The sequence below is a fragment of the Ailuropoda melanoleuca genome, chromosome 2, assembly GCF_002007445.2.
Source record: "Ailuropoda melanoleuca isolate Jingjing chromosome 2, ASM200744v2, whole genome shotgun sequence".
Classification (NCBI taxonomy): domain Eukaryota; kingdom Metazoa; phylum Chordata; class Mammalia; order Carnivora; family Ursidae; genus Ailuropoda; species Ailuropoda melanoleuca.
In genome coordinates this window covers 178,571,552-178,588,206 of record NC_048219.1, presented here as the reverse complement: position 1 = coordinate 178,588,206, position 16,655 = coordinate 178,571,552, and the positions used below count along the sequence as shown (strand labels likewise).

Below are 16,655 nucleotides of genomic sequence, written 5' to 3'. Positions count from 1 at the left end.
AAGCGTTTTGCTGTTTTCTTATTTTAGGAAAGGAAACCTCACCGAGCCAGAGAGGAAAGGAGACTCAGGTAGAAATGGAAAAGAATGGGAAATTACGGAAGAAGTGTTTTGAACACAAGCACACTTTCTCTGTGAGACCGCTAAGTAGGCAGGAATGAAATGATAAACTGCTAACTATTGGGGGTGAATCTCTCCATCTTGTTTTCTTTTCTTTTTTAGGGTTTGCTGATATGTCAGAGGCTGGGCCAAAGGGTGTCTTTTCTTCATGAGAACACCACCATAGCTCAGTACGCAGGGAAGCGGTGCTCCCCCTCCCACCTTGCTTAAGGAAAACCACCTACACACACAGTTGACTAATGTAAGGACTAAAAGGCTTAAGTGAGAAGAGAAAGAGTCAGCCCTTAGCCATGATTTCCCAAACCCACCTTTCTGCTGGTAAGAAGCTGACGCCGTTTGATCAGCATAGTTGTGACTGCGGCTGGGAGATCCGACAGAGGACGCTGCCTCGGGGGGAGGACTGAGAAACTCACCAATGACATGCCATAGCTCTGGACAGGACAGCGTCCCAAGGGCCGCAATCCTCACCAACATACCAGGTCAGGAGGAAATCCGTTTCCCAGAAACTTCAAAGCACATGCATAATACTGAGATCAATAAAGACCACAAAACAATACACCGATGAGAAAATAAGAGGGATTCTTTATAAACGTGTATGGGATTGAAATTCTCCCTTACATTCGTCTATATTCCTTCCAGAGAATTAGGAGACTCACTTCCACATAACCTACGGGGACCGTCTCCAGAGCTTCCCATTCCCGTTGAATGGCCTCCTCTGGATAGAACTCCCAGCGTGACAGCGATGGCAACTCTCGTAGATTCCCCGCACAGCCACGACCTAGATCAGGTCCAGCTGTGAACAAGAAGAACATTGTTAGAAGGGAACCAACTCCAGACCACTGCTTCTCTGGTGGGAGACAGTTTAATGACAACGGTTCTCTTCACCGGTGGCGTAGCTGGACTTGTACACCGAGTCACTGCTAACTACTGTTGGCGTTAAATACCAGGTATCATTTCAACACCAAGAACTTTGCCACAAACAGACCAAAAGTGTTTACTGGGATCAGCTGTCACGTGGGGCTTACAGGCAGGAAGTCTCCACACATGAAAGACGGATACAGAGCCAACACTTACCCAGCCTCCCAGGCATCCAGACGTAGTGTGAAGAGGTCCAGAAACCCCCAAATGCCTATCAGCTGATTTTGTTTACATTAAGTTAATTGAGAACATTCAAGAATTAGGCTTCTGAAAGGCTGTTTTTATTTGTCAACCCACACAAATTCCATGTTGTATTGCTTATCTGGGTTGAGAACAATTTCAGTAAATTATGACATTCTGCTACTAAAGGAATGGCCTCGCCAGCTCTTTTCAGTTCACAGGAGAGGATTAAACTGAACGAACAATGTAAGTGAGACCAGAGAGCATGGGAATTTCCATTAAGAAATTACCTGATTAAATTTATAATGGCAATAAATAATAGTGGAGGGAGCTTCTGGTGTGTCAGCAATTAAAAACTCAAAATAAGAAACACGTCTACGATAAGCAGCGTTGTGGCTGTATTTACAGCTTGGGCCATTTCGATCTGGAGAACACCTGGTATATATTAAAAGCACTTACTAAATCATCCACGTCACCACCTTCTGCAAATACGGCCGCTGTGTCTTCACTTGGATTTTCTTTAGGGGCCAGAAACTGTGAACAGAAAGTCAGGGACACCACAATGACATTTTTGCCTCTTCGGATGGAGAGCACAGTCTGCTGGCAGTGCCACAGGCAGATCCAAGGAGGCTTGCTTCGCAAAGTCTCACTGCAGTGGCCCCAAACAAACATCATCTGGACGCACACTCCTTGCTCTGGCCCCGGAAGAGAGGACTGATCTTGAAGATGAACGGCCCACATTCAGCAGTCACCGAGAGAAAGTTCTTGTGAAGAGGGAGGAAACAACATGGCTTGCCAAGGCAGTGACCCCACGGAAGGTTCCATGCCAGGAGCAGAGGACACCCGATATTCCCGTTTCTATTTCCACAGGGGATATGTGTACTCATTAGGGTTAAGAAAAGAACTCGACTACCCAAACCAGTATGTCTTGGTCTCTCCTGAAAGGAGCATAAGAATCAAGTGTTTGAACTCAACAATTAGAATCTCATTCCTCAACTCTACGGAGGACAAAAGGAAGACTTCCTGTAAATGATGTGAAACACAAAAATGGGTGAGCTTGGGAGGCCGGGCAATTCCTTTTCTGGGAATCCTTCAACAGTGTTAGAAAACGTCTGAAAATGAAAGGAGGATTAGAAAGCTCCTAGTGCATGCCTCTGCTTAGCATTAGTATTCTAGACTCGGAGCATCTAAAGGCAGATGCACAGAAAAGCAAAGGCCTTGAACTGAAGTCTGCAAGGATCTAGGGATGAAATTCAGATTTTAAAAAGGTACTGGGTGCCCTTGAAAATCATCTGAACACTCCGTTCTCTGTCCTGTCCCTCTAGGGAACAGCAGTGGGGACTCCTTTCCTCACGGCATGAGGAAGCTGCGTCCAAGAGCTAGGCTTTGCCCACCACTCATCCAACACGAGAAGGCGATCCATCTTCTGGTATCGTAAGTACTTGAAATGGCAGCAGAGCCAAACCTGGAGGAGTGTTTTTAAAGGGGGAGATGGAAGGTGGGGCATCCCTCTCCCTGTCAGCATTCCTCAGGGTCTGTGTCCACTGAGCATGCATACATGGAGCGAGCCTTCCAGCCCCCTCTGTTCTCCCGTGGCTGCCTCCACCCAGGATAGAAAGGTGTCATTCTACTTCTCTTATTACCTCACCATGAAAACATGGCAAGAACTGCTTTCCCTATACATTCCTGTTATGGTACAATGGACACCACTGAGGCCCCTGAAACCTAAGATTTACAAATAGGCTAAAATAGGTCTTTTTGACAAACCATGTACTAAAGTCACTCTTTTTTTTTTTTTTTTTTTTTAAAGATTTTTATTTTTTTACNACCTGACAGAGATAGAAACAGCCAGCGAGAGAGGGAACACAAGCAGGGGGAGTGGGAGAGGAAGAAGCAGGCTCATAGCAGAGGAGCCCGACGTGGGGCTCGATCATAACGCCGGGATCACGCCCTGAGCCGAAGGCAGACGCTTAACCGCTGTGCCACCCAGGCGCCCCTAAAGTCACTCTTAAACATTAGGCTGTGTGCAGCAAGTCTCAGGAAGCCAATGCTGCAGGTCCTTCCACCCGTGTCCAGAAACTCACGCGCACAGGTAACGAGAGGCAACAGCGGAGGCTGCACTGGCAGAACTGCAACGGTGGACGTGGCCATGACAGTTTGCCTGTGACTCAGCTTCCCTCCTGGACTTCGTTTTCCCTCAGTCAAAACCACCTCACCATTCATTAACTTCAGTTTTGACCAAGAGAGTAAGGAATTTATCTTCCTCTAAGGACATTTATGGATCTCTCCATAACCCCCTGTTGACCTTAAATTGGACCACGCCCAATACTAGGACTCAATGGTATAAGAGACCAGAAACGCTAGCAAGGGGTGGGGGTGGGGAGGACAGTCTGCAACAGAACCGTAACGGAGCTTCCGTAGCACTAATTCTATGTCTTTACGTTGGCTGATTATTAATAACGACATCTGAGGGCCAAGTACAGATAAATTATTCACACGTGTATCTGCATGTGGTGTATATCTAAGGATTAAACTCTGCCCTACCCTGGATTCCAAGATATCTAGGATACCCCAGATTATGATTCTATCATTGAAAGTGGTTTTTCCTTTGTTCTTCTCCTCTTCTACTCATTCCATGAACCTGCATGACTTTCCCTACACTAAAGGTAAGACCTACCCAGATTGGGTGAAAAGAATTAAAAGCAGAGCTGTGTCTTGCCAGAAACCTCTGCAGGGCCACAAACGATGAGCACCTTCCAAAGACCAAGGAACTCCTGGGCTCAGCAGTGCGGCACCCACGACACCCTCTCTCACCCTTATAAGCGGCTGCGTGGCAGGCACTTCCGAATCTAGGAAACCCCTGATGTTCTCTGGCACACGGCCCCCAAGTCCATCCGCTCCTCACCCGCACAGCCCCTTTCACAGTGCGATTACCAGATAAATGAGGGCAGGGCTGTCTGCACAGTGTGACCACGCTACATACAATGAAACACAAATGGCACATCTTGGCAGTGAGGCCAAGCTCCCAGGAAGAGAGCAGCAGCACAAGCAAACTTTCACTTCCATCAAGTGCTAAACATCTGCAAGTGATTTTCCTGACAGATCTGCTTCATACTTCTGCGTAAGCAAATGATGGCTAAGAGCTGGGCCGTCATCCATTATCTCCCCAAAGCCCCAGGCAAGGCTGATCCCTTCCACATATCACTCCTCTTCATCGGAGTTTTTAACTGCAAGTAATTTGCAGGCTGTGCAGTGTGACGGGAAGCTAGAGATATGGCACAGAATTCAATGATTGGCCTGCTTTCTCCATAAAAGCAACAGATCCTCTGAAGGCAGCAGGAAGGGGCAGGAGCCAACTCTCATCTTTTCTCGTGTTCTTTCCCTCTGCAATGCTCAGAAGCCGAGAACAAACAGAAAGGACACTTGTGTGACACACTCCTCCTTCCTCAAACCACCAGGATTTACTTGGGGATACCAAGAAAGAGTGTCCTTACTTGGAGAGCTTTACGAAATGGATAAACTATTACTTTGTAAGCACAGTGAAATACAATTCTGGCCACAAGCAGAGAAATGGAGTCGATAACGCCTGTATAGAAACTTCCAGTCTAATCCCTCCATAAGACTAAACACTAACAATCAGCTTGTGCTCAGACCCTTACCAATCCCTGAATTAAAATCACATGGCTTCCACTAGGTTGACTCCAACACTATCAGGTGATTCCAAAGACTCATCCATAATTCAGACGTATAAAAGCATCAGGAAAAACAAGTCTGTTTGCATGTATTTTGTCTAAAAGGACATACGTCTAAGTTCAATGCCCCCTGTATCTTACATCGTGCTATAAAGGCAATATCGCACAGCAGAGAAATCCTACAACCTAATGTGGGAGAACAGAACCCTAAGCTTAGCTCTGTTAGCTCCTCAGTAACCCTGGACAAGCCGCATGACCTTCTATAATTAACCAAATGAGACTACTACTACTCCTCACCTGGTCTAGCTCAGGGGTGTTGTAGCGAGTTTCAGATGAAATAAAGCATGCAAACTTGCTTTGTCATACTGTAGGTTGTATGTTCAACACCCAATACATGTCCACCAAATGATATGTATAAGAATATCCATAGCATTTTTAGGGGTGCCTGGGTGACTAAGTTGGTTAAGCATCTGACTCTTGATTTCGGCTCAGGTCATGATCTCAGCGTCATGGGACTGAGCCCCATGTCACACTCCGTGCTCAGCAGGGAGTCTGCTTGAGAGTCTCTCTCTCCCTCCCCCTCTGTCCCTCCCCTGCTTTCTCCCTCTAAAACAGATGAATCTTTAAAAAAATGAAAGAGTATTCACAGCATTTTTAGTCATAATTCCCAAAGTGTGGGAACAATGAAATGCCCATTGTCAGGAGAACGGATAAATAGATCGTGGTGATGCCAATACAGGGGAGGACCACACAGCTACAGTGAAGAACAACTCTAAATCACGGATGAATCAAAAGGTTCAGGGCAGGCAAAACTACTAAGTGACGGGTGTCAGAAGAGCCGTAATCTCGGGGGCCAGGGGTTTCTGACTGGAAAGGGCACCGGGAAGCTTCCGGAGTGATGTAAATGTCCTGTATTTTGATCTGGGTGGTGGGCACCCAGATATGTGAACATGTAAGACTTCATCAGGCTGCGCATTTAAGATCTGTGCATTTATTGTGTGTGTGTCCAACCTCAACAGAAATTTTAAAATAGTGTATTAAAAGCATCAAGCTCTAAACAAATATGAGGTAAAATTGTGGTACTTTCCTTATTGCTTTTCTTTGAATTAGCACACAGAACCGCTCCACCAGAGATTTAAGGCAGAGAAGGAAAGTGGGAAAGAGCAAAGGAAAATATCATGGGGTCAACGGGGGACAGTAAAGAAAACTGTTCTCAAGAAATGATTCTTAAACTTTATCTTGTTACGCTTTCCAAGACTTTGGAGATCTTTTACAAACTCACACACAGACAACTGGGTGCACTCTTGCAAGACGGACCTCGAGCATCTTTCCTGTATGTAGATGTGACTGGTGGCATTCTAAGGTGGAAGCGTGGAGAGGTGGCGCCGTGGTATGGCAGGAGGAGGACTGTCCTAGGACTCCAGGGGTCTTGGTTTAGTCAAGTCTGCTGGCCATGAACTTGCCAGGAGACACTGAGCAAGTCAACGTCACCTCTCTAGACTGAGTCTGTAAAATGGCCAGACTGCTAAACTCCTATCGCCTATGAGGCTAAGGAAGAAAATCAATGTCAACAATAACGAAGGCCAGATTAGGCAGCTACCAGGAAAACAAGTGCTAAAAAGATACACCCCTCCCCCAGTTCCTATCAAATGATTGCTTAGATACAGCTTGGCCCCTTGGGATCCTGTGAGGTACAACACTGCAAAGCCATAGGGAGAAGTCCTCTTTCCCCTCTGTGCTCTTACTATGGAGTAAAAGGAATGGAGGACCGGGGGTCAGTCCTAGAATAGGACTCCTGGCCAGGGACTTACTAAGAGATCTCAGCCATGCTATTTCACTTCTCGGGGCCCTAAATTTCTTCATCCATAAAATGAGGACTTTGGACTAGATCAGTGTTTTTCAGTTGTGTTCCTTAAGGTCCCGAGGGTTCTTCCGAGTCCCCCGTGCACAGGTAATGCCAAGCTGCCGCACCCACCGAGCAGCACCACACTTCTCTGTGCCAAAGATCCGGCTTCCCTGCGAGCTTCAGTTTTAACAATAAAAACTCCAGTAGAAGGTCATCAGAATTCTTTCCAGCTGAATAAAATTATGTACAACTTAAGCCATTTCCTCTGCCTTAGTTAAGGATCTGGCTTGTTTTAATTCTTCTAACCCAGGGCTTCCCAACATCATCATCCACATTTTGGGCCAGATAGTTCTTTGACGTGGGGGCTGTTCTGTTTCCCAACATCCTTGGCCTCTGGTCCCTAGGAGTCGGTAGCAGCCCCTCCCCCTGTGGTAACTACCAACATGACTGCAGCCCATGCCAAATGTCTCGCGGGGAGCAAAATCATTCCTGGGGAGAATCACTCTTCTGACTCTAACACGGGTTAGCAAGAAGAAACTTAGTTAAAAAGAAAAAAAAAGTCTTGGATGGAGATGAACTTCAAATGAAGAATCAGCCTCTCCTACTTCCCCAAGTCCAGGTGTTTTACTGATGGGGGCCTGAGGCGGAGACCCTCCCAGACGCTCCTGGAACATGCCAGGATTAGCCCCCCGCCCCCCGCCCACCCCAGCGCCATGCCCTGAGAAGAGGACACGAGACTCTACGGAGCATCGAGCGCTACTGGTACGTCTAAGAGTAACAGAAACAGAAAAAGTCAAGTGAAAGAGCTGACAGGTTACAGTGACAATAAAAATAAACGTGAAAGAGGGATCACGTTCATGTCCAGGCCTCAAAATGAAATGAGAGCAGTCAGTGAATTTAAAAGAAAGTGGCTATTTTAACTTGTGTTGTGGAAGAACTTTCTATTTCTGTAGCAGGACTGACTTACCTAGATTTCTCAGAGTCATAAAATCTACACTTTTTGAGAATACACCAGAGAGCAATGGCTCTCCTTAAGAGATGCAAGTGTAAAGTTATGATTTAATTTTCATTTGAAATGGACATGCCTGAATAATTATTTCCTTTCAAATCATCATTTAATAAAAATAACTCGACAGCTTGCTAACTTTAGAGAACTTATGTAAGTGTCTCAGAAGACTCGAAATGGGCAGTGAGCACTGCTCTTCAACCTTTGATCATAGTCAGGTTTCCTTAATGGATTATATGGGGCGCGACCACACTCAACCCTTCCTTTGACGGCAATATAAATACCATAAATACCGCAGTGCGCGCCGTCAGAAGAGACGACCCTCCCTGACCTGGCCAAGGCGCGTCTCTCTCCTGGAAACCATGAGAAGCCAGCTTCTCCGAGCCAGACTCACCCTCACTGATTCTCCCCATCATCCCCCATGTGTGCATGTTCTCTTCCACACTTCTCTCCAAAAACCTACAGGTGCCATTTAAAAACATTTTTAATACAAAGGATTCCATTTCCCCCCTGAAAAACAAAATTAATGTTTTGGGAACAAGAAAGATGGCAAGTTCTCAGAGTTATCTTCGATTACGACCAACTGAAATCAGTTCTGCTGACCCTGGAACCACGCAAGGACACCACCCCAAACCTAGTCAATAACTGGAAGGCCTCTCTGCAGCTGAATGAACACACATTAAGATTCCCCACGGTTAGGCTCTGTGCCCTGAAGTTCCAAAGAAGACACTGCCTTTGCAGCACAGAACACGCCTCAGACAGTCTGCGAGAAACACGTCATCCCTTCTTAGATTTCTCTCCTCTCTACTATTTCGGACTCACTTAGCTATGACACCTTTGGTTAAGATGCACTATACTGCGGAGAGGAAAAATACTACCTTTTTTTAGATTGCTGCTCTCCTCTTCCTTCAGAAACAGTAATGTACTCACCTCTCACCTGGATGACAGATTTTTAAAAATGCAATAACGACTGGGGCGCCTGAGTGGTTTATGCATCAGCCTTTGGCTCAGGTCACGATCTCAGGGTCCTGGGATGGAGCCCCATGTTGGGCTCCTGGCTCATCAGGGAGTCTGCTTCTCCCTCTGAGCCTCCCCCTGCTTGAGCTCGCTCTCTCTCAAATAAATAAAATCTTTATAAAAAAATGCAATAATGACTAAAATTAAATTATTTGCTTTGACTTACTTTACTTGTTTAGCAAAAGCTGACTGATAAGCCTTCATGCTAAGTGATGGTTAATTTTATGTGGCCACCTGGCTTAGGCCACAGTGCCCAGCTGTGGTGCTAAACATTAGTCTGGATGTTGCTGTGAAGGTATTCTGCAGATGTGATTAACATTTACAATCAGCTGGCTTGAAGTAAAGACTACCCTTGGTCATATTGGTAAGCCCCATCCAATCAGCTGAAGGAATCCTGCCTCAGGACTGTAACACAGAAATCTTGCCTGAATTTCCAGCCTACTGGCCTGCCTTTCAAATTTCAGATTTGCCAGTCTCCACAATTTCATAAGCCAATTCTTTAAAATAAATAAATCTCTCCCCAACTACCCCCCCCAACCATATATCTATATATATAGTCTGTTGGTTCTCTCTCTCTGGAGAGCACTGAGTGATACACTCTAGTTCCAAGGGGAAATATTATCACGCCATTGTATAAAGTAACAAACAGAAATAAAATCAAGCAGTTAAATGACATCCTCTCCAGAACTGACATATTCATAGAATTGACTGTGGTGGAAGAGGGTACAGACATAGTGGAGCCCCTTCTGAGACAATCACCAGTATGTTAGCGTGTGCTTCTAGAATTCCAGGATCTTCCTGAAAGCAGGGACCATATATGTTCTTTAACAAAATGCTTTTGCCAGGCAAAGTACACTTAATACAATTTCTCGTATATTCTAACTTCTTTCCCCCAAAATACTATGGTTTCTGCCAAATGCCTTTTTGAGTTGAAACTGTAAGGCATTTTTAAATTTGGCCTGAATTTAGCCATAAGATGAATACTTCCAGCCTTGTTCCTACCACTCCCTTAACAGATTCCTGTCCGCCAGCCCAGACCACGCTCTCCGTGAGCATGTGTAGTTATGTTTTTGAGTCTCCACTATCTTCCTCTGCAAGCCTGTCGCTAAGTTTCTAGAAGGCAGGAGTGCTGTCTTATTACCCAGCACAGCCCCTAGCAGAGGGCCGGGCTTTAGCACATGACTGACAGCTGCTGGGCGCTGTGCCAGCAAGGATGGCTCCATCAGGGACTGTAACTGAAGCCCAGTGTTACGAACCATACACTCTTCAGTACTCTGTTTAACTCTCATCACAAACCTGAGGTATAATGAAAGATCACGAACTCAATAGCCACATATACTTGACTCATAGCTGAATCAGGTTCAGACTGGGAGGCCTTGGTCTGCTTGTGTCAATACATGAGTTTTTTTTACTAAAAACACCTCCAGAAGTGCCTTACTCTGGAATACTAGGGTTTCTCTACTTTGCTACACATTATAATCACCTGAGGGGCTTTAAGAACTCAAACCCTGCCCAGGATCCCATTTGGATTACCAGAATCTTTGGGGGCGGGGCCTGGTCATCACTACTTCTGAAATAATAGCTCCCCAGCTGACTGAAGTGTGGCCATGGTGAAAATCACTGGGCTACTTGGACTTCATAGCCTTTACCAGAGTCTCGGCTACACCTGGTATGCACTATGGACTTTAGGAGATCTAGAGCTGATGACACTGTGGTGTTAAGACTGAGGGAGTTTACTATTTCTCCTGCAAAAACACTGCAGCTGAAGGAAAAGGAATTGGCCAATTGGTCAAATACAGAATGGGTACACTAATTTAGTTACCCTTAAAATTTAAATTTTTCAAGGTGGAATGGGCATCAAGAAAATAATATGTTATAATAATTCATCTAAAGATGGCATTATTCCACAATACCTTTTTGGCTTCCTCGGCTGTGATGGAACTTCCAGGGGCTTCATCTTTGGTGATCAGAGTAATTCCATCTAAAAAGTAATTCACAGAGTGAAATCCCAGTGCAAAGAATCAATCCCAATTGTACCTTCCTCTCCACCACACCTCCTCCCATCTTCACATTAGAGACTTTTAAAACTCCACAGGTGCTCTTCTCTATAAGAAATGGAAGACTGTGAAGGCACTTAACTCACACTGTTCCTTCCATCTTATGTTATCCTGTTTCCTACTTAGCCTGGGTAAAATAAAGGCCATATCTCAAATGCTACCTGCTGCATGAGGTCTTGCCTGATTAAATCTCTCCTTCGGAGTTTTCAGATCACTTTATTTATGCCTTTGAAATTAGTGTCATCATATCTTACCTTGTATAACTATGTGTACACATTTTCTCTCTCCTAATGGACCATACTTTTCTCAAGGGCCAGGAATGGGTTTTATTCCTCTTTCTATTCCCCTCAATGTAGGCATGGCACAAGCTTAGTAAATAAATAACTGAATGACTATACACTTTGGCCCAAACCCATTAGATATCCAATACAGGAATCTGCAGACATTTTGACTTCTAGTAATGTTACTGGCTATTGATGGAATGGTAAGAGGCCCAAGGTTGGGAGGAAACATGCTCTCACAGTTATGTCTATCATTTAGCACGTACATCAATTTTAGCTCAGTGAGAGCAAATCAAGGATAGAAAATCTACCCTTTAGTTTTCTCTTCTTCCTAAGATTTTCTTCTGCCTCAAATGGCTGATGCATGATACACTTTCAGAAAAGCACATACATTTAACATCCATTTGTACCTAGAAATGGCACAGGTCATGTGTATTCTCTCAATAGGATATAAGCTCTCAGAAAATATGTACCTTGTGTATGTCCTGTAAGTTTCTTGTCAGCAAACAATACGCTAGAGGCAATCAATAAATACCAGAACCAATCTCCTTCATCTACTAGGTCGGCAGCAGAGACACCAAAGTGATTTGAGTAAGCCCCATTCTCCACCTATTCTAATTGCTTTTGCTCCCCAGTGTAGAAGTTAAAGGGCTGAAAAATTAACTGTCAGGGAAATAGTTGCCTGAATGATGAAAAGCTGCCCCTTAGAAGTTGGATAGATAGATACGCACCCTTTTTACGGAGTTTGCACAGAAAGACAGGTTGAAACTAATCTGAGGGCCCTACTTCAAGTGAGAAGTTTCATAATTTTCAACATCGTTTTCACAGGAGATATTTTTAATAATAATACCTGATACTTGGTTCTGAAAGAAAATCAAGTCAGGTGAAAAAAAACTGGGCAAAGGATATGAAGGAAATCCAACATCAAGCCTAACACTGAAAGAGTGAAACCTTCTTTCTAGGTTAAGTTTGCCTTGGTCACTGTGAATAGGTGAGGGCTTGGCTTCGGTGCATGAAGACACTGGTCTGCTGATACGGAAAGCCCAAGCACGTGCTCCTGAAAGGGAGCAGGAGGGCAAAATGTGGGTGAGGTCGGTGACAGTGCTGTGGGTCCCACAGGACGGAAGGGTCGAAGAATCTGAGAAAGGGGGCAATGTTTGCCCACACAGGTTCTTCCAACAAATGACCATCTTGGAAATGGGTCATGCGCCACAGAGTCCAAGACAGGACTTACATGTTTACTTATTATTTATCACTTTTTATTTATGCTCATTACGCAAGATTTTTCATCACTGGATCCTGAGCATTTCCCAAACCCACACGGAACGTCACCAGATTGCCATGTAACATCCTACAACATAATTTAGATTTCGAAAAAATAGCCTAAATATTTGGAGAAAATGACAAAAGACACCTTACCCTGAACGACAATTTCCCAGAAATGATTTAACTGTTTCATTTCCACTTTCTCTCGAAGGGCTTTCAGGAAATCGTTAAAGCGCTGCTCTTCTGAAAACTGGCGGCATGTGGGGGGCAGGGGGGCATCAGGTCAGAGCAAATACAGAAACAAGTCACTCCCAGGACAAAGGGCTACATATACTGAATCCACCACAATTTATAAGAAAAACATATAATGTCCTTCTTTGGTAAATGGGAGATCTGGTCTGGCATTTCAAATTTCAGCTTGGTTTGCTGGGAACCAGAAATCCTTCCATCTGTGGAAGGTACACAACTGCTCAGAACCACACCGTGGCCGGGTGCTGTGCTTTTTAACCTTCAGTACAGACAAAGTCAAACAAAAATAGAAGAGTTTCATGAATTCTCAATATACCCATCACCCAGCTTCAACACCTGCCAACTCAGCCAGTCTTGCCCACCTCTACCCTGACCTTCTCTCACAACTCTGGGATTGTTTGGAAGCAAATATCAAACATATTATGTCATCTACAAATATTTTGGTATGCAATATCTAAAATACGGAGGACTTTAAAAAAATACCAGAAAATCAGTAATAATTCCTTAATAGGAGTAAATGACAAGTTGGTATTCACATTTTCCCAACCCTTTTTTTAGTGTGTGTGTGTGTGTGTGTGTGTGTGTGTCGTATGGTTTTGCAGTTAGAGAAGCTCTCTACATTAAGAGTGGCTGATATGTCTCTAAGAGTCTCTTCTGATGCTCTTCCATCTCTCCCTTGCTTTTTAAAAACTTTTATTTTAAAAAATCGAGTGACTTGGTACTTTCAAGGACAACTGGCGAAAACAGGGCAACAGAAGGGTTATTTGGGTGCTCGGTCTAGCTTGGAGCAGTGCTTAAAAAAGCAATACACGTTCATTACCTTTTCCCATCCTACCAGATCCTTCTTCACCTGGGGCATCCTTAGTCTTACACTGACTCCATTTTGCCCATATTTTGTCTTTTATCTATAGGGCATCTGGATAATCTACTTCTGAATCTTCTAATTTCAACGATTTTCTCATTTTCTTATCATTCTTTGTAAGAACCTAAACAATTCAAGAATTAATCTGTTCACTCGCCAATACTATTAAGCCAATACTTAATAGGCACCCGCATGAGAACATATACTACAACTGTGCCTACCTTAAAAATATACTTTCTAATTTAAACTTGCTCACTCTTGCCTTGAGTTTATGTATAAAAGCCTAGAAATAATTTGGAAGATTTTCACAGTGTTTTCTTAAAATTCCTAATAAAACAAACAGAAAACCTACACAAAAAGTGGGGTGTGGTGCTAAGTAATTAATTTTCAGCATTCTTAATTTTTCCTGGCATTCCAGATCCCTACTCCCCTCTTCATAAAATTCTTCTCAATAATTAGACCCGTATATATTTTCCCCCAATTTCTTTAAAATAGTTAGTTGGTGAGTGGGTCGCCAGAGGTTACAATGGAAATTTCCCTAGTACCCTAAATAGGAATCATGCAGCCAGAGCTATAATGTAATAAAAAGCTAACTCCCAGGGACGAAGCATCCCACTCAACCCACCCTTCAAGTCCCCTCAGAGACGACAGTGATAGTAAGAAGACTTAGTCATTTCGGCATCTCTTGGCAAACACTGCTATTCACAGTGAGAACAATGATTTCCAAAGCCCATGCTTACTTGTGGGGTGCTGCAGGTCTCCCCTGTGATGGTGGTTAGCCGTTTAGGAAGAGGAAGAGGCTAGGACAGTGTTACCTGAATGGCTTCTTTCCGGAAGACTGTGATGCAATCCATGCTCTTCATAAAATACGGCGTTTCATTAGTATCCAGAAACTGTTCAATGCAATTTATTAGCTGGCGACTTGCTAGAACATAAGACAACACATTTATTTCCCTGGTTTTGAGTGACGTTGGTTAGAGAAAGCACATGATTTATGTGCCTGTAAGTATGTATTATGGTTCACGAGCCTCATGGTCAGTACGCACAAAAGCTATTCTTCTTTGAGAGGGGGCGGGTGGGAAGGGCAGGTGAGATGCAAAACGCTGATTCCGAAAGTCTGTATTTGAAAAGTCTGGGCAATATTTACTGATATCTGTCAAGAAATGAAATTTAATTTCTACAATGCTTAGAATTATACTAAATGTTCCTTCGGGGACTAAGACCAAATTTTTTTTTTTTTTTAATTGTGGTTGCTTTTTATTTCCCCCCCAGAATTTAGGGCCATTTGGGTAATTCCAAACTGTCTTTCCTGATATAGACACAGAAAAGAGAGCCTCTAGTCCCTCCCTTAGTCCCACTCATGATCAACGTCAAACAGTGCCAGACAGAGGAAAATAATGAGCCAGGGACACCCCACCTTCTACCAATCACAGGTCAAATTAGAAAAGACCAGCCCTTGCCTTAATTTAATAATATCCCTTTAGAATGAGGAATCATTGCTACATATCTTCTGCCCTTGAACCTGAATATTTTCTGTTGCTCAGTACTCTATAAGCCATGAATACTTAATAAACAATAACTGTCAGCAAGCAATGTCAAAAATTCTACAGAAAGAGGAAATACATTAACAATGTTACTGTTTCTAAGATAGACTGCAAGTTGAGGCTGTCTCACAAATATTTTTCAGTATGAGAAAAAGCAGAGGAAAATAGAAACATAAAGTCATCAGGGACTGTAAGTCACTGAGCAGGTTGAAACTGACCCTTACGCCTGATATAGAACAAACCAAGGAGATGCACACATTCATGGCATAAAGGTTCACTCTCACTTGTGCCCCGAAACCACTCACTCGCTGGCTGGATGGGCATGTTTGCGGAATGGTCAAGGTGCGGTCACAATCACGGCCTCATCTGAGCGTTAAGAACGGCCACGTGCATAATGCTAATGAAACTACTTTCAAGGCTTGCCTACAAAGGCTTGAGGCCACTAACTGAATCACAGTGACCAGAGCACTGCTCAATGCCTTATGAAAGAGGAAACTCAGTGCCATCAACTCCATCAACTTACTTCCCAATGATCCTACAGCCTGTGGAAAGGATTAAAAAAACTGGACAAAGCGGGACACCCGGGTGGCTCAGTCAGTTGAGCAACCAATTGTTGATTTCAGTTCAGGCCATGGTCTCAGGGTTGTGAGATGGAGCCCTGTGTTGGGCTCTGCGTTCAGTACAGAGTCTGCTTGGGATTCTCTCTCACCCTCTGCCCCTCCTCCCACTCGCATGCTCACTCTCTAAATAAATCTTAAAAAAAAAATGGACAAAGTGTTTCCTAATATAATCATTCTGCAGCAAGAGAAAATACCCCCAGTAACTATTCATCTCTTCCACCAACTAGGAGATTAAGATCTCCATTATAATAAAGTATTTAGCAAACCTGAGGGATTAAAGAAACACTTCCTTGCAATTTCTGAAATCCTTAACAATGTATCCTGCAGTAGTGAATTACTACCCAACAATTCAAAGGAGAGAAAGGATGTGTGGATGGGTCTTTCTAAACAAGGTAAATAACATAGCTCTGATTAGTAGGCAGAGTGGAGAACCAAGAAGCTCAAAGCAACGGACGCTGTCTGCTTTCTCAGCTTGGAGAGGTGAGAGGACAAAGGGTTTGATGGTGTGCCTGCACCACTTACAGCAGCCTGCTTGCTCTGATGAGGCGGACGTAAAGTCACTCAGTTACGTATCTAGCCACAAACAAGAGCCTTCACAGGCCATGGGTAGTAATCCCAGAGACGCAGCGTTCCTCATTTCTTTCAAATGAGAGTGAGGATCCTCAGTGAGCTACGATGTAAATGTTTCTCTTTATGCAGTGATTATTTCCACTGCTTTGACCTCGTATATATTTACTGTGTGACTGCTACAGGGAAGACTCTGGAGTGTGTTCTGTGGAAGACATGAACTTGAAGATAAAGCCCTTGCCTTTGAGGAGTTTACAAGGGGAGGGGCGCTTGGGTGGCTCAGTCGTTAAGCATCTGCCTTTGGCTCAGGGCATGGTCCCAGCCCTGCATCAGGCTCCTCCGCTGGGAGCCTGCTTCTTCCTCTCCCACTCCCCCTGTTGTGTTCCCTCTATCGCTGGCTGTCTCTCTGTCAAATAAATAAATAAAATCCTTA

The 16,655-nt window shown here is 44.1% G+C and overlaps 1 protein-coding gene across 4 annotated transcripts in view; it reads right to left on the bottom strand.

The window, feature by feature from the left end:
• Positions 1–679: 679 nt before the first annotated feature.
• XRCC5 (X-ray repair cross complementing 5) overlaps positions 680–16,655 on the bottom strand; it is an 89,244-nt gene continuing 73,268 nt past the window's right edge. For 3 of the 4 annotated variants that reach the window (XM_002913679.4, XM_034655145.1, XM_034655146.1), the window contains exons 17-21: positions 14,307–14,416; positions 12,534–12,630; positions 10,690–10,757; positions 1,675–1,749; positions 680–910 (exon numbers count right to left, since the gene is read on the bottom strand). In XM_002913679.4, the coding sequence (XP_002913725.1) occupies positions 896–910; positions 1,675–1,749; positions 10,690–10,757; positions 12,534–12,630; positions 14,307–14,416 (365 nt within the window). In that variant the 3' untranslated portion in view covers positions 680–895. The remainder of the gene's footprint in view (positions 911–1,674; positions 1,750–10,689; positions 10,758–12,533; positions 12,631–14,306; positions 14,417–16,655) is intronic. The other variant, XR_004623619.1, reaches the window with a different exon arrangement.